This window comes from Gobio gobio (assembly GCF_949357685.1).
Source record: "Gobio gobio genome assembly, chromosome: 2".
Classification (NCBI taxonomy): Eukaryota; Metazoa; Chordata; class Actinopteri; order Cypriniformes; family Gobionidae; genus Gobio; species Gobio gobio.
Window position 1 is genome coordinate 70,220,951 of NC_137098.1, and position 27,410 is coordinate 70,248,360.

Consider the following 27,410-nt stretch of genomic DNA (forward strand, 5'->3'; position numbering starts at 1 on the left):
TCTACAGATAGAATTCTACTTCCAAAGACTCCAGAACAGTTAAATAATATATGCCTGTAGTACACATTTTAATAACACACTATACATTTAGACCACTCTACTTAGTGATTGCTATCAGGATGTGAAAAGACTTTCACGCTGCCTTTAATGGCAAGAAATGTGTTTGCGGTGCATTTCCGAGAAACACAATGCATTTTCACAACTTCCTCTTTTCAGCCATTTTGATTTGAGTTCAGTGAGAGTTCAGCTTTCTCACCTCCAGATCAGACTCTACAAGACTTCACACAAGCTCAAGAACGGCACGAGGTAAATATGCATCCTCTTCAAATGAAGAAATATCTACTTAAATCAAAGCCATATGATTCCATAGATTCATAAATGATGTCTAATGCATGAATTTATTATCATTGAGCATCTTGTTATTTTATTAATGTACAGTTGTCAGTTCAAGGTTAATGTTTTTTTCAGAACTTCAGCTTGTTCTGTGTAATGTTGTGTAAAGCAGATATTTTTATTGACGTTATAATTGATCTACACTAAAATCTAATTAGTTAGACTTACTTTAAAAAAGCATGCAGACTGATTGCCTTAAAAATCAAGTAAAGTGAAATAGGAATAGTGTGTTGTACTGACAAATGCTCAGTTGGTATACACTGCAAAAAATGCTCTTCTTACTTAGTATTTTTTTTCTTGTTTACAGTCCAAATATCAAAAATTTCTTGAATCAAGACGCATTTACTAGATAAGTAAAATGACATAAGATGGTTTTTGCTTTAAACAAGCAAAATTATCTGCCAATTGGGTGAGAAAAATAATCTTATTTCTGTTTGGGACACAAGAAACAAGATTTCAATTATAAACAAGAATATTTTTCTCACCCCAGTGGCAGATAATTTTTCTTGTTTAAAGCAAAAAACAACTTAATTTTAACAAGAAAAAATATCTTATGTCATTTTACTCATCTAGTAAATGCGTCTTGATTTAAAGGTGTCATGAACTGGCTTTTTTTATTTTTTTTTACTGTTGTCTGAGGTCAACTAATGACGTTTGTGTGGTTTTTACATTCAAAAACATCATAACTAATAAGTAATAGACTATTTTCTACACTGATTTTGAGGCTCTCTTGTGAACACTGGGTTTTGATGGGCGTGCCGCATTGGAGACTTGGAAGTAATCGCCCACGGCTAGGATTGGATAAGATTAGCACATTTAATGATCTTCTACTCTCCTGTCAGTTCACATGAGGAAGGGATTGTTTTGAAAGCGGCAACCGGAATGATTCTCTCGATCAAAGTGCTCGTAAACGTCTTTATCAAACAAGCACAATGATTTATTTCTCATCCACTCGTGATTGATTGGAATATTATTTTTGTATTACTTGGCCCGCCCGATAGGTCGATATAAGTGCAAACCGCGCACGCACACACACACACACACACATGTGCGCGCGCGCCCAGATCAAGAAAGGAATATTATTTCACTATTTGAGATTCATCGGCCTGCCGACAGGCTTCCGTTTTGGTAGCCCGTCTGGAAAACACATAGCCCCTGGACTACTACCGGTATTACAAATAAAAAAGAAGTTGCGACCTGAGACTTGTTTACAAACGATTCCGCAGTTAAATGAAACAATTGCGAACACACATACATGTCTTCCCCACGTGAGCTGGAACTTCATTAAAAATGAAGTATCACACATTCCTAATATTAGGATCCGAAGGAAGCTTATGCAGCGACTGTGTTCTTCCACAATATCTTGCTATCTTCTTCAGCATGTTTATTGCTGCTGGCTAGCGTGATCCGAACAGCTCCATGAGTCGATGGGCGGGGCTACTGAATTAGACGTGCTTATTATTCTGTAGAGGTGGTGTTTCATTGCACAATGACGTCAAGATGCACACAAGATCGTTTTCTGGGCCTGGTGTCAATAAAAGCTTTTCTTTGACTAACAAGGAAGATTTCAGCTCTGAAACTTACAGGATGTTCTTATATTACCATGACCTTTTATATATCAAAAGCTCAAGGAAAAGTTGATTTCTCAATTCATCACCCCTTTAAAGGGTTAGTTCACCCAAAAATGAAAATTCTGTCATTAATTACTTACCCTCATGTCGTTCGACACCCGTCAGACCTCTGTTCATCTTCGGAACAGAAATTAAGATATTTCAGTTGAAATCTGATGGCTCTGAAAGTCCTCCATTGGCTCAATGGCACTCTACACTCTCAAGACCCATAAAAGGCACTAAAGACGTCGTTACAAAGTCCATCTCACTACAGTGGTTCTACAATAACTTTATGAATCGGCGACAATAGTTTCACATAGTGATGACGATTTCAAAACAAAGCATCATGAAGCTTCGAAGCGTTATGAATCACTGAGTCGATTCAGCGGTTTGAATCGCCAAATTTCAGCAGTTTGGCGGTTTGACACACGATCCGAATCATCATTCGGCTCAGTGATTCATAACGCTTCGAAGCTTCATGATGCTGTGTTTTGAAATCGTCATCACTATGTAAGTCGTTATTTAGGGTTTTTTTGCGCACAAAAACTATTGTCGCCGATTGAACCACTGTAGTGAGATGGACTTTTTAACGACGTCTTTAGTACCTTTTAACGGTCTTGAGAGTGTAGAGTACCATTGAGCCAATGGAGGCCTTTCAGAGCCATCAGATTTCAACTAAAATATCTTCATTTCTGTTCCGAAGATGAACGGAGGTCTGACGGGTGTCGAACGACATGAGGGTAAGTAATTAATGACAGAATTTTCATTTTTTGGGTGAACTAACCCTTTAAGAATTTTTTTTAACAAGATATTGTCACAAATATAGAAAGATTATAAAAAGCTTCACAAGATGTATGACATTAGCGTTAGTAAAAAAACATTATTTGATATGAAATAGAGTTAAGTATCATTCATATATAAATATTAGGGTTGGCACGGTTCACAAAACCCACGGTTCAGTTTATATCACGGTTTTAGGGTCACGGTTTTCGGTTCTGTACGGTTCGTGTTGTTGTTTTTCCTTTTAATCGTTAACACTCCAGAAATTAACTTCATATGATATATAGCTTAATTATCCACAATTTAGGATACAATATAAAAAAAAATTGTAATATCACGTAATCATGCACAAACTGAATTTGACTTGACTTTTAGCACATTATTGGGACCATCTCTGAGGAAAGCTAGGTGAGATTTGATACAGCAAGACAGAAGACAAAAAAAGGAGAATGTGTATTGCTATCTCTACAGGAACCTGTGTGCCTTTTTAGCACACAGAGATTGAACTGAAGAATTAACTTGCATTTATCAAACTGCCAACTTCAGTGCAGCTCTTACAAAAATTGTATCTTTTAAAAGAGAAAGAGCTTAAATTATTTTAACAAGTAAAAATACATTAAACATAATTGCCTATAATGAGGCTATAGGGGAGCGCGGGGCACAACCTAACGCGGGGTTAGTTGTAACGCGCATGTTTTAACCCTTTCCACACATGCCAGAATGACCAAACTTAGAGTATTTACTAGTTGTCATATCAACATTATTTAGAGAAAAAATAGCGCCAAAATAAAAAAATCTCTGGAAGATATTACTGAACATGTATTTAACCATAGCAAAAGTACATTTCTTACTTAAGTTTAGTTTTCATCTCTGTTTTTTTTGTTTATTTAAAATACGACAAATCCGATATTATCATAATTTTATATCTGTTATTTAACAGTTGAGATGTTCTTTAATGCTGATCTAACAGCAGAAGACACGAGCCGCGGTTTAAATCCCAGTTGTGCAGATGGTGTGTGTGTTAACACTGCGTTACACTGAGCCCCTATTAGAAATATGCCATTATATTCTATACTTTTATGAATTCTTTTGAGAAACCATGAGAAAGGGGTGAATAATGACTGAGTTAAGGTTCAGAAATTATTAATTATTATTATGTTTTGAATATGCTGTATAGCTGTATTTAGTGATGTGTTTGTTGTCAAACTCAAAAATGCTTATATTTTTAATGATTAAAAAATGGCATTATTTTATTTTAAAAAGTTAATAATTGTATTTTGTTGACAAAATATTTTAGTTTGTCTTGTATATTTTTTTGATTATATCAGGTAACATTTTAAGCTGTCATTTGGTCGTGTTACAATGTACCCCACCTACGGGGCATGTTGTCACATTTCACTTCCATTCTTTCGGGGTAAATCTAGAAAAAAGTATACACTGTATTAATGAAACAAAACCACATAATTGTACTAGACATGTGGGGAATTCATGTGGGAAAAATAAATACTCTGAACCCCAAGTGGATTTATACAAACTGAGAAAGTCAAAAAGCGTTAGTGTAGGGACAAAGGACCATCTTGTCCCTTAGGCTAGAGGTGTTGTAGGGTTATCTGACGCGTGGGATCCAAAACATGACGCTTCCAGTCCAGTACTGCAATTATCACCTTTATTGTCACAGTTACGATGCTCAAACACATAGTACTCCTCATACCCACTCCTGACACGGTCAAAAATTGTTTGCTTCCCTCATTACACCTGACCTCACTTCCTCTCTGGCTACCTATATCCATTAAACCCACACTCCACCCGGTGTCTAACAGTGGAACTACAACAGACATATAAATAAAGCATAATGGCTCTTACACTCCGGCCCCTAATTGTACATGACAGATAGACATTACAATTCAATAAAATATTAATACAAAGAGCCATAAGTCCAAAGCAACACTGTATTCAAACAATCTTCTGTTGGTTAGAGTTCATAGTATTTGCAATCAGTCCTTTTCCATGCCGTCATACAATAGACAAAGCTTTGTCACAGGTCTCTCAAGTATATTGGTTTTAGTTTGTACACGCACAGAACGTACAAGTCCATTCTTATCAGGAAAAACTTCCAAAACTCGTCCCATCAACCAGGATCCACGTGGGGCTGAAGAGTCCACAATGACAACAATGTCCCCTGGAACAAAGCTCCTCCTTTCCCTGTTCCATTTCTGTCGTTCTTGAAGCAAAGGCAAATATTCATTTGTCCATCTTCTCCAGAATAAGTCGCACATATATTGGACTTGTTTCCATCTCCTCTTGCTGTATAACTCCGATTGGTCAAACAGTCCAGGTGGTAGAACTGGTTTGCCTTTCATTTGAAGAAGGTGATTCGGAGTAAGTGGCTCTAGGTCATTAGGATCATCTGACAGCTTTGTTATTGGGCGATCATTTAGAATAGCCTCAACTTCACATAGCACAGTATGAAATCCTTCATCCTCCAAAGTTTGCTGATGTAAGATGGAATTCAGAATTTTCTTGACCATTCTAATCACACGCTCCCACACTCCTCCATAATGCGAGCCTCCTGGAGGATTGAAACTCCACTGGACACCTTTCTGTAGCATTGCCCTTTGAATCTTGCTTTTATTCCATGAACTGAGTGCTTCTCTTAACTCTCTTTCTGCTCCAATAAAGTTGGTACCGTTGTCTGATCTTATATGAACAACTTGTCCTCGTCTGCAAATAAATCTGCGTAGAGAGTTAATGCATGCATCAGTGTCCAAGGAATGGGCAACTTCCAGATGAACTGCTCTACTTGCCATGCAAGTAAAGATAACTCCATAGCGTTTCACAATGGAGCGTCCTCTTTTGACCTCTATAGGACCAAAATAATCGACTCCTACATTCGTAAATGGAGGAAGATCGGGCTTAAGTCTCTCTTTCGGCAAGTCTGCCATCTTTTGTTCACCCACCTTAACTCCAAGACGTCTACAATGGCCACAACTTGATATAATCTTCCGGGCGGCAGCATTACCTTTAATGATCCAATATCTTTTTCTCAGCTTGGAAAGCATATGATTTCTTCCACTGTGACCTAACTGTTGATGAATATGCCGCAAGATGAGTGTGGCAATGTGCTGATCCTTAGAAAGAATGATAGGATGCTTCCTTTCCTCAGGCATTGCAGCATTCCTCAGTCGTCCTCCAACCCTTAAAAGACCATCTTGAAAGACAGGATCCAACTTATACAACTTGCTGTCTCGCTTTACCTTTAAAACAGATGATAGAGCAGCAATTTCCTTTCCAAACTGTTGCTGTTGACTAAATGCAACAATAGCCGTTTCAGCTTCAGTCAGGTCCTCCACAGTTAAGTTCGGTGTAGCTGTTGAGAATGTTAGCCTTTGAAGCTCCTTCTCCATCTTCTTGGATGATGGTAATACACACTTTGGATCCAAAGAGGCTTTGATTTCTTTCCGCTTTTGACTACGTAGCCTCAGCATTCTTTTTAACTTCAAAAACCAGGCAACAGCAACTTTCAACTTTGTCCAATCTGAGAAGTGTGTAATCAGCCTATGAGTGGCATTTGTTGTACTTGACACATCATTCACAACAGTGGTGTTTACACTCACATTCCTCTTTACCTCAGGATCATCGACTTTAAGAGTAGAATCAACTATTTGTGCTGGCCATTCTTCCTGTGGTTTCCACAAAAAATGTGGTCCGCTGATCCATTCTTCACTCGATAACAGCAAATCTGCTTTCATTCCTCTTGAACAACAGTCTGCAGGATTTTGAGCTGTAGGTATGTATCTCCACTGTAATGGTGTTGTAATTTCTCTTATTGCAGAGATCCTGTTGGCCACAAAGGTCAGAAAGCGTTTGTCCTCATTTCTGATATATTTTAACACAGATGTACTATCTGTCCAAAACACTGAGTCCACCAATGGAAACTGTATCTCTGCCCTCAACATTTTATCCACTCGAGCAGCAAGTACAGCAGCTGTCAATTCAAGACGTGGAATTGTTACATGCTTCAATGGTGCTACTCTTGATTTGCTGAGTAGGAAAGTAACATGAACATCCTTGTTTGTCTCCATCCTAAGATATGTTACAGTGCCATATCCAAGTGTACTTGCGTCAGCGAAATGATGCAACTGAATGTTGGTAAGTTGGTCCAATCCTGTGGGCTTTAAGCATCTATCGACTTTAAAGTCTGCAATCCTCCCAAGTTCTTTCAACCATAAAGACCATTGTCTTTGAAGATCTGAGGGTAGCAGATCATCCCATCCACATCTTGTCCTACACAGCTCTTGAAGAAGAATTTTCGCTGTAAGAGTGAATGGTGCCAAGAATCCTAAAGGATCATATACAGAGCATACCATCGACAGAACACCACGTCTGGTGCAAGGATGATCTTTGATGGTCATTTTAAACCTGAAAGTGTCTGATTCAACACACCACAACAAACCAAGAGCTCTTTCCAGTGGTAGTTGATCTTTGTCCAGATCCATCAATTTTATGCCCTGGGCTCGATGTTCTTCAGGTACAGTTTGTAGCACAACACGGCTATTACTGACCCACTTGGTCAATTGGAAACCTCCTGTCAAACAAACTTCTGTTAGATCTTTGATCATCAAAATAGCCTCTTCCTCTGAAGCTACACTTTTCAGACAATCATCCATGTAAAAGTTGGCCTGAATTGTGTCAATAACCTCTTCTGGAAAGTTGGGTTTATTGTCTTCAGCGGTCCTGCGTAGTGCAAAGCAAGCACAGCTTGGGGATGACACAGCTCCAAACAAATGCACGTTCATCCTATATTCAACAGGTTCATGCTTTAACTCACCATCCGGCCACCACAAGAAACGAAGAAAATTGATATCCTCTGCTGCAACTTTGACCTGATGAAACATTGCTTTCACATCAGCCATGAATGCAATAGGCTCTTGTCGAAACCTCACAAGAACTCCCAGAAGTGAATTTGTCAGGTATGGACCTTGCAGAAGTTGATCATTAAGCGATGTACCTTTAAAAGCAGCTCCACAGTCAAATACCACTCTTAATGTTCCTTTCTTGGGGTGATAGACGCCGTGGTGAGGGATGTACCAAACTTTCCCTTCATCCTGTTTCAACTGATGCAATGGTACTCTTTCAGCATAACCTTTGTTGATGACTTCATCCAAGAACATTTTATATTCTTGATGAAAAGTCTTATTTCTCTCTAATTTCCTTTTCAATCCCATTATGCGCTGTTTAGCCACACCAAGGTTATTCGGCAACATGGGATTTTCCATTTTGAAAGGAAGGTTCAATTTGTAGTGTCCATCCTGAAGCTCAATTGACCTGCTTACCTTTTCCATAAATGCATGATCTTCTCTGGACATCTCTTTGTTCTCAGAAGCAATCTCATTAAAGTCGTGGTTATACTGTTTACTAAGCATCTCCTCCAGTTTGCATACAGAAATCCTATTGACAGTAACACCTGGATATTCAGTCTTGTTCCTGTTGTCCTTGCTTCCTTGGAGCGGCCCATTCACAACCCATCCCAGTAGGGTTCTCACTGCATAAGGTCCCTCTCCATCACTGTTTTTAACCTCCCAGGGCTCCATTACCTTGGAAGCATTTGCTCCAATTAGCAAATCCACATCCGCAGGAATTTGAGGGATCTTAACACCTTTCAGGTATGGCCACTTGTCCAAATCCCCTTGAGTAACTCTGTTATCTTTGGACACAGGCATTTTCTCCTGAGTGAAGACTTCTGGAAGACTGTAAAAGATGTCATTATGAAGGCTAGACACTTCCAATCCAGTCAAGATAGAACTACTAACAGACCTTTGATTGCCCATTGTTTTCAAAAGAATATTAGTTTTCTTTCCTTTTAATTTCAAACTGTGCATTAAGTGTTCTGAACAAAATGTGGCAGAACTAGCAGGATCCAAGAAGGCATAGGTTTGGATTACCTTTTGTCCTTTACTGGATTTGACTTGAACCGGTACAATTGATAATGCACATTCTCCATCGCCGGCCCCTGTTTGGCCACATGCTTGAAGGGCAACAAGCGCACTACTTAGTGATGGACGATTTTGCTCTTGTCTCTCCTTTTGTTGAATATGCAGAAGGCTGGGATGCATTTGGCCACACACTGTGCAAGTCATGCGCTCATCACAATCCTTGCTCATGTGCCCAACACGAAGACAGCCAAAGCAAATACCTTTCTCCTTTAGAAAGTTCAGCTTTTCTTTATGCATCTTGGCTTGCATTTGTGTACACTGATCCAATAAGTGATCACGTTTGCAGCACAAACATACAACTCTGGACTTTGGTCTTAAATCAGAGTCACAACACTGAATTGACTTGCTGTTATTAACAATCGTTGCAAAGCTATTTCTTATTTTACTCCTAGGTTGAGGTTTCTGTTGTACAGTTGGAGTACCCAGGAGATCACCAAAAAGTGGATCAGATGACATTTTGACTTGACGTTCAACAAATGTTACAATATCTTTGAACTGTGCCCTCCGATTGTGCCTTTCCAATAGCTCACATGCAACAGTTCTCCACTTTTCCCTTAATTTGTACGGCAACTTCATAATGACCATTTTCAAATTACTTGGCATCTCCAGCTCCTCCATGTACGCAATTTCCTCCATTGCATTACAGCATCCACGCAAGAAGACAGCATAACTCTGCAATGAACCCACATCCTCTGATTTTACTGAAGGCCATCCAAGTACTTTCTCTACATATGCAGCAGCTATTTTGAACTCATTGCCAAAATGTTCCTTTAACAATGCTTTAGCTTGCACATATCCTCTTTGCGCATCCATGTGCTGGCAACTGCGCACAAGTTCCTTAGGCTGACCTTGTGTGTGCTGTTCCAGAAAGTACAAACGATCTCGGTTATTGTTGGTTTTGTCCTCTATTCCATGTTCAAATGCTCGGATGAAAGTTCTATATTTCAAAGGATTGCCATCGAACACAGGAATCTCTCGTTGAGGCAGCATGCTGGATTGTTGTTGTTGTACAAGAAGAGAAGTGATCTCATTTTGTTTCTGCATGATACTGTAGATGTTTGAAGTTGATGTTCCATTGCTGTTCTGCATTACATTTGAAGTTTGCATTTGTGACACAGAATGAAGATCAGTTTGATCTGCACTTTGAGTTTGCTGAATCACCTTCCTTGATCTTGCTTGCTGAGAACAATTCTTTGTTATATATTCCTCTGCATGAGGGTTAAGAGTAACTTCTTTGCCACTTCTTGCAGTCTCTTTTTCACAATATGAATTCATACCATCAGAAAAGGTTTTAGGATATTGGTTGTCAGAGTTATTTAAAACAGCAATTTTGGCAGTAGCAGCTGCTATTTCTGCATCAATATCCATTTGCTCTTGTCTTTGCCTTAGTTGTTCCTGTTGTACCTCCAAAGCATGTTTGTCCTTTAAAGCAGTTGCACGTGCAATTAATGCAGCCTTTTCTGCCTCTGCTATGATTCGTACTGAAGCAGCAGAAGATTTTCCAGTACGCACACTGCTAGAACTTTTCTTACTGGATGGTTTACTTAACACAAATGAGGAAATGTTTGAAATGCTATCATTTGGTTCAATGTCATCTTGATAAGCATTGTCATCAACACCAGAACATGAAACTTGACTCTCGGTACTCAACCATTTTTGAACATCATCCATAAAACCATTGTATATTAACATCTTCCCATTGAACCATGTTTGCTGTCTTTCTTTTTCTTCATTGGGCAAAAGAACCATCACAGAGTTGTGCATTTCTTTAGCCTCATCACACAGTTTAATGAACTTCTCAAAGGAACTTTGCACTTCCTTTTCATACTCTCGGTTAGGCATAAAATTTCTTATGATAACCATCAAGTTTTTGGCTTTATTTACTTTACTCCTTCTTGTTTTCTGCAACGTTTCCAGTTTTTCTTGTAGTGCCTTTGGAGTAAGTTTGATGCAACGCTTTTCTTTCACAGACTCCATTACAACCTTCTCAGTAAGCACATTAGTCTCTGTTTGTTTACCAGCAGCCACAGCACCTTCGCCATAATTACTTACACTCATTTTCACAGAGTTGTTGAATTCATTTACCTTGTCGTTAATTTTTTAAAACTTAGGCAACCAATGCATTGGATTTACGCTATTAAATGTGTGCACACAGAGTCATTCATAAGGTAGCGCTACACATACCTCGGATTCATCCACTCGCGTTGCTGCAACTGGTCCTTGATGCGTCCAATTGTATCCAAATCCAAAGCAGAATCCAGTGCTTAGTCCATTAAAGTTCAAAAAGTTCCAAACGATGCGTGATACTCCACAAAGAAGCAATTTTTGACAAAATGTAGGGACAAAGGACCATCTTGTCCCTTAGGCTAGAGGTGTTGTAGGGTTATCTGACGCGTGGGATCCAAAACATGACGCTTCCAGTCCAGTACTGCAATTATCACCTTTATTGTCACAGTTACGATGCTCAAACACATAGTACTCCTCATACCCACTCCTGACACGGTCAAAAATTGTTTGCTTCCCTCATTACACCTGACCTCACTTCCTCTCTGGCTACCTATATCCATTAAACCCACACTCCACCCGGTGTCTAACAGTGGAACTACAACAGACATATAAATAAAGCATAATGGCTCTTACAGTTAGGTTGTGCCCCGCTCTCCCCTATCAATAGCAAAGGCCATAATCATAAAGTGAAGCATAAGTTCAACCAGCTCAACACAAAAACAGTATCAATAATGCTTCTATTCCCTGAGAGTGAGGAAACTTTTTTTTCCCCACTTGAAATTAAAGTGCAGTGTTGTGAACTTCAGTTGTTTGTTGAAGAATAGACCAGGAGACGTCGGATCAAGACAGAATTATTCTTTTAATGAGAACCTTCTGTGCTGCAGGTCGTCCGAAAACAGTCTGATTTTAACAGTACAAAATAAGGCAATTTATCTACATGTTAGGGGGAGTGGTTATACAGCAGAGGAGGAGACATTTAAACAAAGAAATGCATATGTTGTGTAGGTAAAGGGCACACCCTACATAACTGTGTCCCTCGTCCAGATTCAATCAGCATAACAGTGCCATTCAACTGCATAGATGCTAATCCAATCACTCAGGCAGTATTGCTCTAAACTTGTCATGCTAAATAGTCAGGAAATTGCATAGAGACAAAAGACTTAATGTCTCAACCACTTACACAGCCTGAAATAATCTCCTTAGAATTTCCTCAAGTTTACTTCAAAATGTAAAACACAAATATAGATAATGTTTTCAGTTATATTCTATTACATTTGAACCTAGATATAACAATGTATAAATTTGTAATTCAACATTCCCCCCTTTGGGAGTTCTAATAACTCCCACATAATACAAATTTAAACCTTCATCAGTCCATTCTGTAGCTTATGTTTGTTAACATCTTCTAGTCATGTAACTTGGAAAAAATTACAGGCACATATCACTTTCTCTGTGTTGATTGTCTGTAGTGACGAAGGACATGCTGCCACAGAAAACAAACATGCCACTAGGGTCCGTGAAGTTCATTACGGGCAATATTCTTTTGTGGTTGGAACAGTCCTTGTGAGATCTTTGTTGACCTTACAGGTTTCCGAACCATGAAGAATTATCTTCAGTCATCTGAAAGATCAAGAATGTCTTGTTGGATTTTGTTCAAGAGTCCTTGACCACCATGTTTGTGCATAGTCTACACTTTGTGCGATGTCGCAAGGCAATCTTGTAGTAGTAAGGCTACTAGTAGCAAGTAGTAGCAAGGCAGTCTTGATCATGTTGATGGAAGACTGAAGTTCCCGTAAATCATTCTCTGCGTTGTGTATTTTTTTTTTCTTTCTTTTCTTCTTCTTGACAGTTGACTCATTAGTGGGTCTAGTTGTCCTTCAGAGGTTGTGGCTTCATACGCAGGTGAGGATCGGTGCGTATGAATCTGGGGACAGCCATCAATAGGTATCTGCACAAAGAAAAACAAAAGACAACAGAGCAGTATTTGTTCTAAAAGACAGCAAACATCAGGTTTGTCTCATCTGTTCAATCGGAGTCTGCTATTGTTGTTCCTTCTTTCCCTATTTGTTAATTCCTGTGACACCTAAAGAAACAGTGAGGTAAGGATGGACTAGTGGATGGGGATGCCTACAAGGGAATCTTCGCTGCAGGTTTGGCCCCCGAATGCCTGTTGCATTCAGTTCTTTCCTGGGCTCCTCACTGATTCGTGTCCTACCCTATCCCTGTTGGTGGGGGAACAACTTTATAGTGTGTCACATGACTCCAGGTTTTCCTTCCCTGACACAACACTGCAGCTGCTGTAATGTTACCTTCAATCACTTGAGCTGAACCCTCAACAAACAACTCCAATTCTGCATTCTCAATGGGAGTTTCTGCTATTTCATTCGTAGTTGCGTTTGTAACCGTAACACAATCATGAGTCATTTCATCCTCTAACAAAACTTCAGTCATTGCTGACATCATACATGAGGATGGGTTTGTGACTGGTGGACTCTGTAGAACAATTTTCGGGGCTGTGACGCTAAATTTCACTGAATCAACAGGCACATCAGATACTGATTGAATGGCTACATCTGTTTCAAAGAAAGCTTGCAAGTCAGGATTGGCGTTATCAGTCTGACTAACTTCATTCACATCAGTTTTCTCTTCAGCTTTGTTGAGGTTCAATTTCTTAGTCAAAGAAGCTACTCTAGCACAGAGTTCTTCGTTCTGTTTCTCTAGCTCTAAGATCTGCTGAGACTGTTGTCTAGCTAGCGCTAAACCAAATTCTCTGTGACAACAAATAATGCCTTTCACATTGTTCTTGCGAATACATGCTCCTAAAACTTTTTTACATTCATCAATCGACCAATTCTTGTCCGGATGGATCTCATATTTCTGAGTTAGTTTTTGTCTAACCTTCTCGGTGACAATTAAATTCATCTGCACTCCTAACTGTGATATGAAATCACTGTCTGTCCACAAAGGAGCTGCGAGGCCACCTTTTTCAGTTGTGGGGGTCAGTCTAGGATTCTTCCTAAACATTTTTGAATTTCTTTGTTACCACACACCCAAACACTCACTTCTCTGATCATTTCTTTGTTAACACAGCTCAACTATTGTTAACTTTCTTTGACAAAAACAGAGGACAACACAAATATTAACTAAATGTTAATCTTCCCTGCTTGAAAAACAGAGGATAACTCATCCCTAAAAAAACACTTTTTTTAGAGGGTAACACAAATATTAGCTATGCTAATCTTCCCTATTTAAAACAGAACAATTATTAGTTTGTGAGGCTAATAACTTCCCTATTTGAAAAACAGAGGATAACTCATCCCTAAAAAAAAAAAACTTTTTTTTTAGAGGGTAACACAAATATTAGCTAAATGCTAATCTTCCCTATTTAAAACAGAACAATTATTAGTTTGTGAGGCTAATAACTTCCCTATTTGACAAACAGAGGATAACTCATCCCTAAAAAACACTTTTTAGAGGGTAACACAAATATTAGCTAAATGCTAATCTTCCCTATTTCAAACAGAATTAGAGGGTAACACAAAACACAAATATTAGCTAAATGCTAATCTTCCCTATTTCAAACAGAACAATTATTAGTTTGTGAGGCTAATCTTTTCTGTTTGATAACAGAGGATAACTTAGTTAACCAAACCCTACAGCCGTCTGTTAACTCTTCCCTGGCAGCCAGAGGATAAACAAATTTGTACTGGTCTTTTAAGGTTCTTTTGGATAGAGCAGCACTCACCACAACCCTTGGTTGAAAGATTCAGTCTGGAAAATCTTTGTTCAGCTGGAAGTTTCGCTCTGGATTCCAGTCTGGAACGTAGGCAGATCTTTTTCTTTGAGCTTGAAGTTTCAATCTGGATTTTAGGTGAGGAAGCTGGAAACTATATCCGGGTCACGGCACCATCTGTTGTGAACTTCAGTTGTTTGTTGAAGAATAGACCAGGAGACGTCGGATCAAGACAGAATTATTCTTTTAATGAGAACCTTCTGTGCTGCAGGTCGTCCGAAAACAGTCTGATTTTAACAGTACAAAATAAGGCAATTTATCTACATGTTAGTGGGAGTGGTTATACAGCAGAGGAGGAGACATTCAAACAAAGAAATGCATATGTTGTGTAGGTAAAGGGCACACCCTACATAACTGTGTCCCTCGTCCAGATTCAATCAGCATAACAGTGCCATTCAACTGCATAGATGCTAATCCAATCACTCAGGCAGTATTGCTCTAAACTTGTCATGCTAAATAGTCAGGAAATTGCATAGAGACAAAAGACTTAATGTCTCAACCACTTACACAGCCTGAAATAATCTCCTTAGAATTTCCTCAAGTTTACTTCAAAATGTAAAACACAAATATAGATAATGTTTTCAGTTATATTCTATTACATTTGAACCTAGATATAACAATGTATAAATTTGTAATTCAACAGCAGTATTTGGAAACATATGACTGGAGTTCTTATCTAAACTTAAAGTGCCACTGTATATATTTAAATATTAAAAATGGCTAAGAAAAAAAGTATTCTAAATAAATGTAATTCATTATTTTGTGTTCAACAGATAACCGAGCAATTGTGAAAGTCTTCTGTGAGGTGGAGACATGGCTGCCTTCCCGGTGAGTTAAAATGTTGTTCATTAACTTCATATGGAAGAGTAAAATTATTTACCTGCAATAATTTCATTGTAATAAATATTATATATTTTTTTATAGAATATTTATAAATATGACTTATTTTATCGAGTCGTTTTTTAAATTGAATTAGTATTACATTGGCATTACATTTGTTGTGGCATTACATTGTTACATTAAATGTTTTGTTTACTGAATTATGAACTAATGATTTCACATTAAGACTTACTTTGACTGTGTACTTTGAGTTCAACTAATGCCGAGTTCAGACTGCATGATTTTCAAGTTCGTAGGGTCACTGCTCTTTTCACACTGCATGACTATCTGGACCAGCATTCAGTCACTGCTGTGTTCACACTGACCGATGGATCGGAGACAGGAGGTTTCACATTACATGACTGTACATGAGGAAGAATCAAACTATACAAATTACGTTTCACAACCTAAAAGCTGACATAACTTAAAATTGATAGGCAACTTGCTGCACAGCGTTTTTGAGTTCACTCAGCTCAATTAACTAAGTAAGGTCACATGTCTCTCAATTTAAGATCTTTTGTGCAGTTTTTTTTTATTTTATTAAAATAAATCCGTGATGGTGATCAGTGTTTTCTTTAGTTGGGCAGTTTGACAACTTTTAAATGTTAGTGCTTCTCTGGCTGCTGAATAAGAATATAATCATTGTGTAGTGGTTTAATTCACTGATCTTATGACTGAGTTTAATATGAGCAATATACTATTAACTTTGTTTTATTGTGATCCTAGAAAAGATCCAGCACGGTTTTAATCAGAAAGGCTGATTAAGGTTTAAAACCGAGTGTACATTAAGCACTTTGCCCTCCACAGACATCAAGAATCAGCCTATTAATCTCAACAATGCTGACATGCTTCATGCCGCAATGCATGCTGGGAGCCTTGGAGGAGTTTTGCATGATACACCCAGAATGCATTGTTAACTTGTTGCAACTTGTATGCTTGTTAACTTTGCAATTACAAATCAAATTTACAATTAATACTAGGTTGGTCCAACAATTGTTGAACCAACTTCTTTTCACTGGTTAAGCCAACTTTTTTGCATTTGATTGTCCAGTTAACTAAAACATATTCATTAGTCTAAATTTCTGTGAGTTGGGCAACTGCGATCAAGCCAGCCGCTCCTTGAAAATACACAGTCCAGCAAGCTGCTCTTTTTTTTTGTTTGCGCCTCTAATTGTATCGGTATGGGTGTTGGGAGTGGTCAAAATGGATTTAAAGGCTCTGGGTGCATCCTAATGTGAAGGCTGTACACTTCGAAGACTGCATTTGAAGTGCAAATGCGTCACAGCGGTGCAACGAAGGCTGCTGCAATTCGAAAGTGACTTCAAATACGCCCTACTTTTCTCAGGCAAAGGAAGGATACAACAGATGCACTCGCGCCACCTACACTGTTAAACCTTTGCTGTAAGAAAAGGTCAAATTCTGACAGTAACATACTATTTTCCATGAAAACGTCTCAGGTTACGAATGTAACCATTGTTCCCTGAGAACAGGGAACGAGACGCTGCGTCAGCTTGACGCTACGGGGAACGCCTCCGGCGTGACAGGTGCCTGAAATTACTATCGAAAAACGTCAATCCTATTGACCGGCAACAGCCTATGAAAGTCATCAAGGCGCGACCAGGAAGTATATAAGGGCGCCTTGCCAACATGACAGTATCTAATCGTCTGAAGGGACTGTTTTCGGCAGGCAGGCCCTGCGGCATGGCTCAGCGACGCAGCGTCTCGTTCCCTGTTCTCAGGGAACAATGGTTACATTCGTAACCTGAGACGTTCCCTTTCGAAAGGGAACTCGCGCTGCGTCAGCTTGACGCTACGGGGAACGATATACCAACGCCGCCATGCCGACGGGAGTGCATGCCCACTGGCAGTGACAACTGTCAAGACAAGCAAATTCTACTGAGATGCCTGAACCACTCCCCTTCTGGTCACATTAGGCTGTCAGTGACAGCGCTCCCTACGGTCATAGCCCAAGCTATCGCCCAAGAAGGAACCTTCACACACATGAGGTCCTTCCCAGGCCCTGCTCGAAGGCCTGGAACCAGCCCATTCGACTTAGAAGGGGTTCCTTTAAGGGAACGTGGCAAGGGAACTACGAGGGAACCCTATGCCAGTCACTATTCGGGAGGTTCTCACCGAATGCCACCAGGGAGACCTGACCAGGTGACCCAGACTTAATGTGGGACACGTAATACGGTCAACCCTGTCTGTACAGTACAGAGCCTCTGGTACTCGCCTCCAAAGAGGCATCCCGCTAGGGTGCTGCAAAAAAGGCAGTGACATCCACTAGCCAGATCTCAGAGACGGGTTATCCCGGAGAGCAGCTCTCAGCGAAGTGCTATATAACCCTTGCTAGCGAGGGGAGTTTAGCCGCTCGATCCTCGGATCTACCAAGCACCTACTTTAAAACGTGCTTAGGAGGCCAGAGGCCTTACAGGCTGATTATGCCAGGGAGGCCCCGAGGGGCCTACAACCCTTAACCAGCGCCAAGCGGCCGTAAGCTCATAGTAGACCCTCATTCGAGAGGAGCTCATAAGCCTACCTGGTAGGTAACCATGCAGTAGGCAAACTATGAAAGTCCCCTCCCGTGGGGACCGCATAGTAGCAGTAAGTTTCGTCGTGCTAGGGTAAGAACACCGCCTCCAGGTCTCGCGAACGGCCAGAGACCGGCGCCTGATAGCGGGTGACCACTAGCTGTCAGCGTAAAGCCAGTTGTGCGTTCCCGCCAGGGGAACTCGTTCCCCATGGAGGCCGAGAGGAGCCTCCACCTGGTAACCCTTGCCGACTGCTCGCGTGTCCAACAGCAGAGCTCGCCCTCAGGAAGGCCAAACGGGCCTGAAACCTGATCGCAGTCGTGCTAGCCCTCGAGGTAGCAGGGAAGATAGGGACTCGCATCATCAGGGAGGCCTAACAGGCCTACCACCTGTAACAATGCCGGGCATTTCTCCATCACAGCCCTCTGCTCAGTGACTGGACCTATCCAGAGACCACGAGACAGGAGCGTGCCCTCAGAGGAGGCCACGTGAGGCCTACTACTCCAAGCGAATCCCACAGGGAAGCCCTGTGCAGCTTTTCCTGATAGCATCCCATGCTACGATCTGTTACCAAACCTGGGGACCGGGGAACGATTCCAGGGAGGCGCAATGCCTCCACCTGATAGCAGAGCGAGCCGCCCAAGCCAGAATGTGCTACTCATGGTCACCGCCCCAGCGGCTGCATTAGGGGAGGCCGGTTGAGGCCTACTACCTACTAGCACTCGTGCTAGCCATACAGCGCCTACTAGCAGCTTATACCAGCCATCGAGGGACTCAATGCCAGTCGTGCCCCCTCGGGGAAGACCAGGCAGCGCCTGCTGACCACAGCAGGCCCTCAGGGAGGCCAATCGGGCCTACCATCTGAGTAAAGGTAAACCAAACCTGGAGCCTACCCCTCAGGGCAGCCTTAAGAAGGCTGGCTGCTGCGCCTGGGCTGGCGGCAGCTGTCTGCTGCTGACAAAGCCTGGAAATGCAGTTCACACCTGGGAACTCAACCCCAAGGAAGTTTTTGCTGACGAGGTTACTGCTGACGTCGACACCAGTGGAGAAGAGCCTCCAGGGCCCACTCGTGGGCCACGGCGTCGAGACTTCCTTGCAGGGAGGCCGGTTGATGCCTACTACCTGTTCTGAAGTCCAACTGCCCAGACTGCCAAGGCTGGCTACTAACAACCAGCTGGCTCCTATGCCCGCACCTGGGCTGGCTCCATCCCAGAGGCAGCTAGGGACAACTTGCATCGCCGTGTCCTAGGGCCCCTAGGACGGCGCAGTCTCTCGGGCAGCGCCTACAAACATGGACCTAATCACATTGCCAACAGCAGTGTACTCAGCGAAAGTGCTTAAACAAAGACCCTCTAAAGCGAGGGGAGTACAACTTACGTCACCTGCCTCGGGGCGGCTGTCTTACTTTCCATGCAGCGGCCAACCATAAGTGCGAGGGCGTCAGCCATTGGTAATGCTCGGGCCTCAGGGGAGCATCCGACCAGAACCTTCACAGAGGTTTATCCGATGTTCAGTTCAACCCGAGCCCTAAAGGAGGTGGAGCAGAGACATAGAGCAAGGGTGAAACATACCTTTTCTTTTAGAAAATATAGAACCCACCGGCCGAACATCCTCCAGGAAGAGGCCGGGGGCCGCCAAAAGATGGCGGCCACCAAGCTCTGAAAGGCGGAAACGGCAGATAAAGTCTGATCGCAAAACCAGCGAAAGACGCTTCACTCCGCCCCACGACCACTGGCAAAGTCGCTGTCTGCTGCAACACCCCGACTGCGTTACTCGTAACCCCAGAACGCAGAGAAGGGGGCGGGCTTTGGCCGGACGACTCTGTAATAAGAGGAGGCTGAAACAAGGATGCATAAACCACGCCATGTTCTATATAAAAAAGACAGGCCAGGGGCAAACACCTTCATTAGAAGGGAACGCCCCCATCCTTGACAAAGCCTAGGCCAAGTGGTGCGGCAAACCGCACTAGATCTACTCAGGGCTCGGGAAGGAATATATTATTACCTCTAATATAACACACTGAGGCCCCGAAAAACCCCTTTCCCCAAAGCCCCGCAGAGCTGGGCGCAGATCTCACTACAGCTCGCGCATTAACGCGTACCCGGTCTTCAGCTACTTCCCACTTTTACGCTAGGAAAAACACAGCTAGTCCTCTACACTACAAGCCCTCGGGCGAAAGCGCAATTTAATAACCCACATAGTGGGAAAATATAACACGGAGAGGCAGCAAGACTCTACTAGCAAAGTGAGGCATACACACACAACCACATAATGTTGCAAAGAAGATCGTTCTTAGCCTACTCACGGGGAGCTGCAGCCCTGCGACATCCCGCGATGATCCAAAAATCTCCCCAAGCACCCCTCAGGGGAGCGACGGTCAAAAAGTCCTGAAAAACATAGTTTTGAAATTGTTTCACCCTCGTAGAGGGGGACTCACCAATCGCTCCTCGCGGTGCATCAATCCAGCCACCAAGCTAATATCCGCCCGCCGACCTGAGGGGGGCGCTTCGACAACCAAGCCAGGCGGGCCGTCAGAATCTTACATCTCCTGCTCATCATAGGCCCACCGGCCTGATGTAAAGCGCCCGGGGAGAACGAGCAAGGAAGGGAAAAGCAGCATTTATCTCCGCGCCCTCGGGGGCGGAGTCTGCCGCCTATGCTGGTCCCGGTTGCCAGCCCCGGCTTCCTTCCTCTTCCGGTTGCGGATGTCCCGCCTCTTCTGCGCCCCGCTCCTCCACGGCGGGGGCGCTCGAGAGGCAACGCTGGCTCGCTGCCCCTGTCTCCAGCCCTCAGACTGAGACGGGAGCGGGACACCCGACTGCCTGGGCGCTGTCCCGGACCTCCGCGGTATGCAAGTCCTAAACGCTGCCGAGCGCGCCCTCGCCTCCCTGAACTTACCCACCACCGCCTCTACGGAGGTGCCAAAAAGTTCAGAGGGCGATAACGGGGCATCGAGGAGAAAGGTTCTCTCTTTCCCCCCGATGTCCGCCAGGTTGAGCCACAGATGTCTCTCCGTGGCCACCATCGCCGCCATCGAACGACCGATGGCAAAAGCGGTTTGCTTGGTGGCCCGGAGAGACAGATCTGTGGACCGGCGCAGCTCGGCTACCGCCTCAGGGGTCAGACCCACCCCCTGATCGAGGTCCCCCAGCAGGTCTGCCTGGTAAGCCTGTAACACCGCCATTGTGTGTAAGGCTGCCCCGGCATGACCCGCCGACATGTATGCCCTGCCGTTCAGGCGCGCAGACGTCCTGAGAGGTTCAGACGGCAGGGTGGGAGCCCTTAATGTCGATAGCCGCCCGGAGGCGAGGTAGTTCGCAAACGCCTCGTCTACGGGCGGCAACGCCACGTACCCCGCCTCGGGCAATCCCTCGACATCAGCGAAATTAGCCCGCTGATGTCGATGGATCCGGGCTGAATAAGGTCTCTTCCATCCTCTCGCGATCTCTTGGTGGAGATCGGGAAAGAATGGAAGGCTCCCGAGAGCTGGTTGGTCATGGGCGGAGAGAAAACGGTCGTCCAGCCTACCCGGACGCACGTCCTCTCTCCTAGCGCGCTGCCAAGGCAGCTGCAGTCTACCCGCAGCGCGCTCCATCACCTCCAACAGCTCCCCATACATGGGACAGGGTGGTTGAGAAGCCTCAGCCTCAGGCGCTTCATTCGCCTCCTCAACCATCCTCTGCTCAAATGGAAAAGCAGCGGACGAGGAGGAGGAGCGCAAATCCTGCTCCTCCTCCGAGGTCCGCCCCTCGCGATCTGGCTCGTTGTCTGCCAACACTACACCGGTCTCCAGACGACGAGCCAGATCCAGCTGGGAACCCCAAGTCTGTAACCGCCGCTCAGCCTCAGCACGAGCACAGCTGCTGAGCTCTCTCCCCTCGAGAAGAGAGCCAAACGAGAGCGGAGCGTTCTCATGGGAAAACGCTCACAGTTCGCACAGGATGCTCCCTCGAGAACATCCCGTGCGTGCTCTTCCCCCAGGCAGTACACGCAGAGTGTGTGTGTGTCATCAGGTGTAAGGTACCTGTTGCATGGATCCACACACTTGCGGAAGTGTCGCTGTTTCTTCGCACACTTCATTCCTTCTCCGTTGATGCTTCCCGATAGCGAAACAGGCAAAACAGTCACTGAAGACGAAGAGATACTGTCATGTTGGCAAGGCGCCCTTATATACTTCCTGGTCGCGCCTTGATGACATCATAGGCTGTTGCCGGTCAATAGGATTGACGTTTTTCGATAGTAATTTCAGGCACCTGTCACGCCGGAGGCGTTCCCCGTAGCGTCAAGCTGACGCAGCGCGAGTTCCCTTTCGAAAGGGAACAGTAATATACTGTACAATCAATGCATTCTGGGTAATATTTGTCGTTTTCGAGAAAATGGCCTACAGGAATATATTGTGAGTTAGCGGCGTTTAACGTCAGCACTCAGAGGCTGTGTTCTGAATCACACCCAGTGGGCTGTACCCAGTGGTTAAAGTGGGATTTGGCAGGTGGGGGAACCCTCACATTTGTCTAGGTGCAACAGGGAAAAATGACTCACCGTGGGACAACATATTGAGTATTGTGGTATAGCAATACTTTTAAAAACTTTTTTTTTTTTTTAAATCAGTCTTTGAATTTAAATTGCTAAGTAAAAATAAGTTGTATATTTTACTTGTTATACAATATAATGTAGGCAATGTGCTTCTTACAGACACTAGACAGATAAGGATTTATGCAACAGATTTATGCTCTCTACTCTTCTCATTTGAACAAAAATAAATAATTAATAGAAACACACAGGGGAAATACAAACACTGAACATTACATGCATACTTATACTAAATAAATTACATATTAAATAAAAGTTAGCAATAATAATGATACCAAATTAAGTCACTAAACCATACACTTAGTCCATATCATAGTATCATGCTTATTTACACCGATCAGGCATAACATTATGACTACCTTCCTAATATTGTGTTGCTCCCACTTTTGCTGCCAAAACAGGCCTGACCCGTCGAGGCATAGACTCCACTAGACCCCTGAAGGTGTGCTGTGGTATCTGGCACCAAGATGTTAGCAGCAGATCCTTTACGTTCTGTTACGTTCTGGTGGGAACTCCATGGATCGGACTTGTTTGTTCAGCACATCCCACAGATGCTCGATTGGATTGAGATCTGGGAAATTTGGCAAGTCAACACCTCAAACTCGTTGTTGTGCTCCTCAAACCATTCCTGAAGCATTTGTGCTTTATGGCGGCGCATTATCTGCTGAAAGAGCCACAGCCACCAGGGAATACCGTTTCCATGAAAGGCTGTACATGGTCTCAACAATGCTTAGGTAGGTGGTGCGTGTTAAAGTAACATCCACATGGATGGAGGACCCAAGGTTTCCCAGCAGAACATTGCCCAAAGCATCACTGCCTCCGCCGCCACGCCTTCTTCCCATAATGCACCTGGTGCCATGTGTTCCCCAGGTAAGCCACACACACACACACCCGGCCATCCACGTGATGTAGAAGAACACATGATCATCAGACCAGGCCACCTTCTTCCATTGCTCCGTGGTCCAGTTCTGATGCTCACGTGCCACTGTTGGTGCTTTTTCAGTGGCTATGCCGCCCCATACACAACAAACTGAGATGCTCTGTGTTTTCTGACACCTTTCTATCAGAACCAGCATTAACTTCTTGAGCAACTTGAGCACACAGGCCATCCTTCGCTCCCCACGTGCATCAATGAGCCTTGGCCGCCCATGACCCTGTGGCCGGTTCTCCACTGGTCCACCATGACCCTGTGGCCGGTTCTCCACTGGTCCTTCATGACCCTGTGGCCGGTTCTCCACTGGTCCTTCATGACCCTGTGGCCAGTTCTCCACTGGTCCTTCATGACCCTGTGGCCGGTTCTCCACTGTTCCTTCATGACCCTGTGGCCGGTTCTCCACTGTTCCTTCATGACCCTGTGGCCGGTTCTCCACTGGTCCACCATGACCCTGTGGCCGGTTCTCCACTGGTCCTCCATGACCCTGTGGCCGGTTCTCCACTGGTCCTTCATGACCCTGTGGCCGGTTCTCCACTGGTCCTTCATGACCCTGTGGCCGGTTCTCCACTGGTCCTTCATAACCCTGTGGCCGGTTCTCCACTGGTCCTCCATGACCCTGTGGCCGGTTCTCCACTGGTCCTCCATGACCCTGTGGCCGGTTCTCCACTGGTCCTCCATGACCCTGTGGCCGGTTCTCCACTGGTCCTTCATGACCCTGTGGCCGGTTCTCCACTGGTCCTTCATGACCCTGTGGCCTGTTCTCCACTGGTCCTCCATGACCCTGTGGCCGGTTCTCCACTGGTCCTTCATGACCCTGTGGCCGGTTCTCCACTGGTCCTTCATGACCCTGTGGCCGGTTCTCCACTGGTCCTTCATGACCCTGTGGCCGGTTCTCCACCGGTCCTCCATGACCCTGTGGCCGGTTCTCCACCGGTCCTCCATGATCCTGTGGCCGGTTCTCCACTGGTCCTTCATGACCCTGTGGCCGGTTCTCCACTGGTCCTTCATGACCCTGTGGCCGGTTCTCCACTGGTCCTTCATGACCCTGTGGCCGGTTCTCCACTGGTCCTCCATGACCCTGTGGCCGGTTCTCCACTGGTCCTTCATGACCCTGTGGCCGGTTCTCCACTGGTCCTCCATGACCCTGTGGCCGGTTCTCCACTGGTCCTCCATGACCCTGTGGCCGGTTCTCCACTGGTCCTCCATGACCCTGTGGCCGGTTCTCCACTGGTCCTTTATGACCCTGTGGCCGGTTCTCCACTGGTCCTCCATGACCCTGTGGCCGGTTCTCCACTGGTTCTCCATGACCCTGTGGCCGGTTCTCCACTGGTCCTTCATGACCCTGTGGCCGGTTCTCCACTGGTCCTCCATGACCCTGTGGCCGGTTCTCCACTGGTCGTCCATGACCCTGTGGCCGGTTCTCCACTGGTCCTTCATGACCCTGTGGCCGGTTCTCCACTGGTCATCCATGACCCTGTGGCCGGTTCTCCACTGGTCCACCATGACCCTGTGGCCGGTTCTCCACTGGTCCTCCATGACCCTGTGGCCGGTTCTCCACTGGTCCTTCATGACCCTGTGGCCGGTTCTCCACTGGTCCTCCATGACCCTGTGGCCGGTTCTCCACTGTCCCTTCATGACCCTGTGGCCGGTTCTCCACTGTTCCTCCATGACCCTGTGGCCGGTTCTCCACTGGTCCTCCATGACCCTGTGGCCGGTTCTCCACTGGTCCTCCATGACCCTGTGGCCGGTTCTCCACTGTCCCTTCATAACCCTGTGGCCGGTTCTCCACTGTTCCTCCATGACCCTGTGGCCGGTTCTCCACTGGTCCTCCATGACCCTGTGGCCGGTTCTCCACTGGTCCTTCACGACCCTGTGGCCGGTTCTCCACTGTCCCTTCATGACCCTGTGGCCGGTTCTCCACTGGTCCTTCATGATCCTGTGGCCGGTTCTCCACTGGTCCTCCATGACCCTGTGGCCGGTTCTCCACTGGTCCTTCACGACCCTGTGGCCGGTTCTCCACTGTCCCTTCATGACCCTGTGGCCGGTTCTCCACTGGTCCTTCATGATCCTGTGGCCGGTTCTCCACTGTCCCTTCATGACCCTGTGGCCGGTTCTCCACTGTCCCTTCATGACCCTGTGGCCGGTTCTCCACTGTTCCTTCATGACCCTGTGGCCGGTTCTCCACTGTCCCTTCATGACCCTGTGGCCGGTTCTCCACTGTTCCTTCATGACCCTGTGGCCGGTTCTCCACTGTCCCTTCATGACCCTGTGGCCGGTTCTCCACTGGTCCACCATGACCCTGTGGCCGGTTCTCCACTGGTCCTCCATGACCCTGTGGCCGGTTCTCCACTGGTCCTTCATGACCCTGTGGCCGGTTCTCCACTGGTCCTCCATGACCCTGTGGCCGGTTCTCCACTGTCCCTTCACGACCCTGTGGCCGGTTCTCCACTGTTCCTCCATGACCCTGTGGCCGGTTCTCCACTGGTCCTCCATGACCCTGTGGCCGGTTCTCCACTGGTCCTCCATGACCCTGTGGCCGGTTCTCCACTGTCCCTTCATAACCCTGTGGCCGGTTCTCCACTGGTCCTCCATGACCCTGTGGCCGGTTCTCCACTGTCCCTTCATAACCCTGTGGCCGGTTCTCCACTGTTCCTCCATGACCCTGTGGCCGGTTCTCCACTGGTCCTCCATGACCCTGTGGCCGGTTCTCCACTGGTCCTTCATGACCCTGTGGCCGGTTCTCTACTGGTCCTCCATGACCCTGTGGCCGGTTCTCCACTGGTCCTTCATGACCCTGTGGCCGGTTCTCCACTGGTCCTCCATGACCCTGTGGCCGGTTCTCCACTGGTCCTCCATGACCCTGTGGCCGGTTCTCCACTGGTCCTTCATGACCCTGTGGCCGGTTCTCCACTGGTCTTTCATGACCCTGTGGCCGGTTCTCCACTGGTTGTCCATGACCCTGTGGCCGGTTCTCCACTGGTCCTTCATGACCCTGTGGCCGGTTCTCCACTGGTCATCCATGACCCTGTGGCCGGTTCTCCACTGGTCCACCATGACCCTGTGGCCGGTTCTCCACTGGTCCTCCATGACCCTGTGGCCGGTTCTCCACTGGTCCTTCATGACCCTGTGGCCGGTTCTCCACTGGTCCTCCATGACCCTGTGGCCGGTTCTCCACTGTCCCTTCATGACCCTGTGGCCGGTTCTCCACTGTTCCTCCATGACCCTGTGGCCGGTTCTCCACTGGTCCTCCATGACCCTGTGGCCGGTTCTCCACTGTCCCTTCATAACCCTGTGGCCGGTTCTCCACTGTTCCTCCATGACCCTGTGGCCGGTTCTCCACTGGTCCTCCATGACCCTGTGGCCGGTTCTCCACTGGTCCTTCACGACCCTGTGGCCGGTTCTCCACTGTCCCTTCATGACCCTGTGGCCGGTTCTCCACTGGTCCTTCATGATCCTGTGGCCGGTTCTCCACTGGTCCTCCATGACCCTGTGGCCGGTTCTCCACTGGTCCTTCACGACCCTGTGGCCGGTTCTCCACTGTCCCTTCATGACCCTGTGCCCGGTTCTCCACTGGTCCTTCATGATCCTGTGGCCGGTTCTCCACTGTCCCTTCATGACCCTGTGGCCGGTTCTCCACTGTCCCTTCATGACCCTGTGGCCGGTTCTCCACTGTTCCTTCATGACCCTGTGGCCGGTTCTCCACTGTCCCTTCATGACCCTGTGGCCGGTTCTCCACTGTTCCTTCATGACCCTGTGGCCGGTTCTCCACTGTCCCTTCATGACCCTGTGGCCGGTTCTCCACTGGTCCACCATGACCCTGTGGCCGGTTCTCCACTGGTCCTCCATGACCCTGTGGCCGGTTCTCCACTGGTCCTTCATGACCCTGTGGCTGGTTCTCCA

The 27,410-nt window shown here is 45.6% G+C and overlaps 1 protein-coding gene across 1 annotated transcript in view; it reads left to right on the forward strand.

Annotated features, from left to right (window-relative positions):
- The first annotated feature begins 260 nt into the window (after nt 1-260).
- The window catches only part of LOC307120715 (uncharacterized protein), a 68,507-nt gene continuing 41,357 nt past the window's right edge, over nt 261-27,410 (forward strand). The window contains exons 1-2 of the mRNA XM_079807858.1: nt 261-306; nt 15,350-15,404. Of these exons, the coding sequence (XP_079663984.1) occupies nt 15,390-15,404 (15 nt within the window). The 5' untranslated portion in view covers nt 261-306; nt 15,350-15,389. The remainder of the gene's footprint in view (nt 307-15,349; nt 15,405-27,410) is intronic.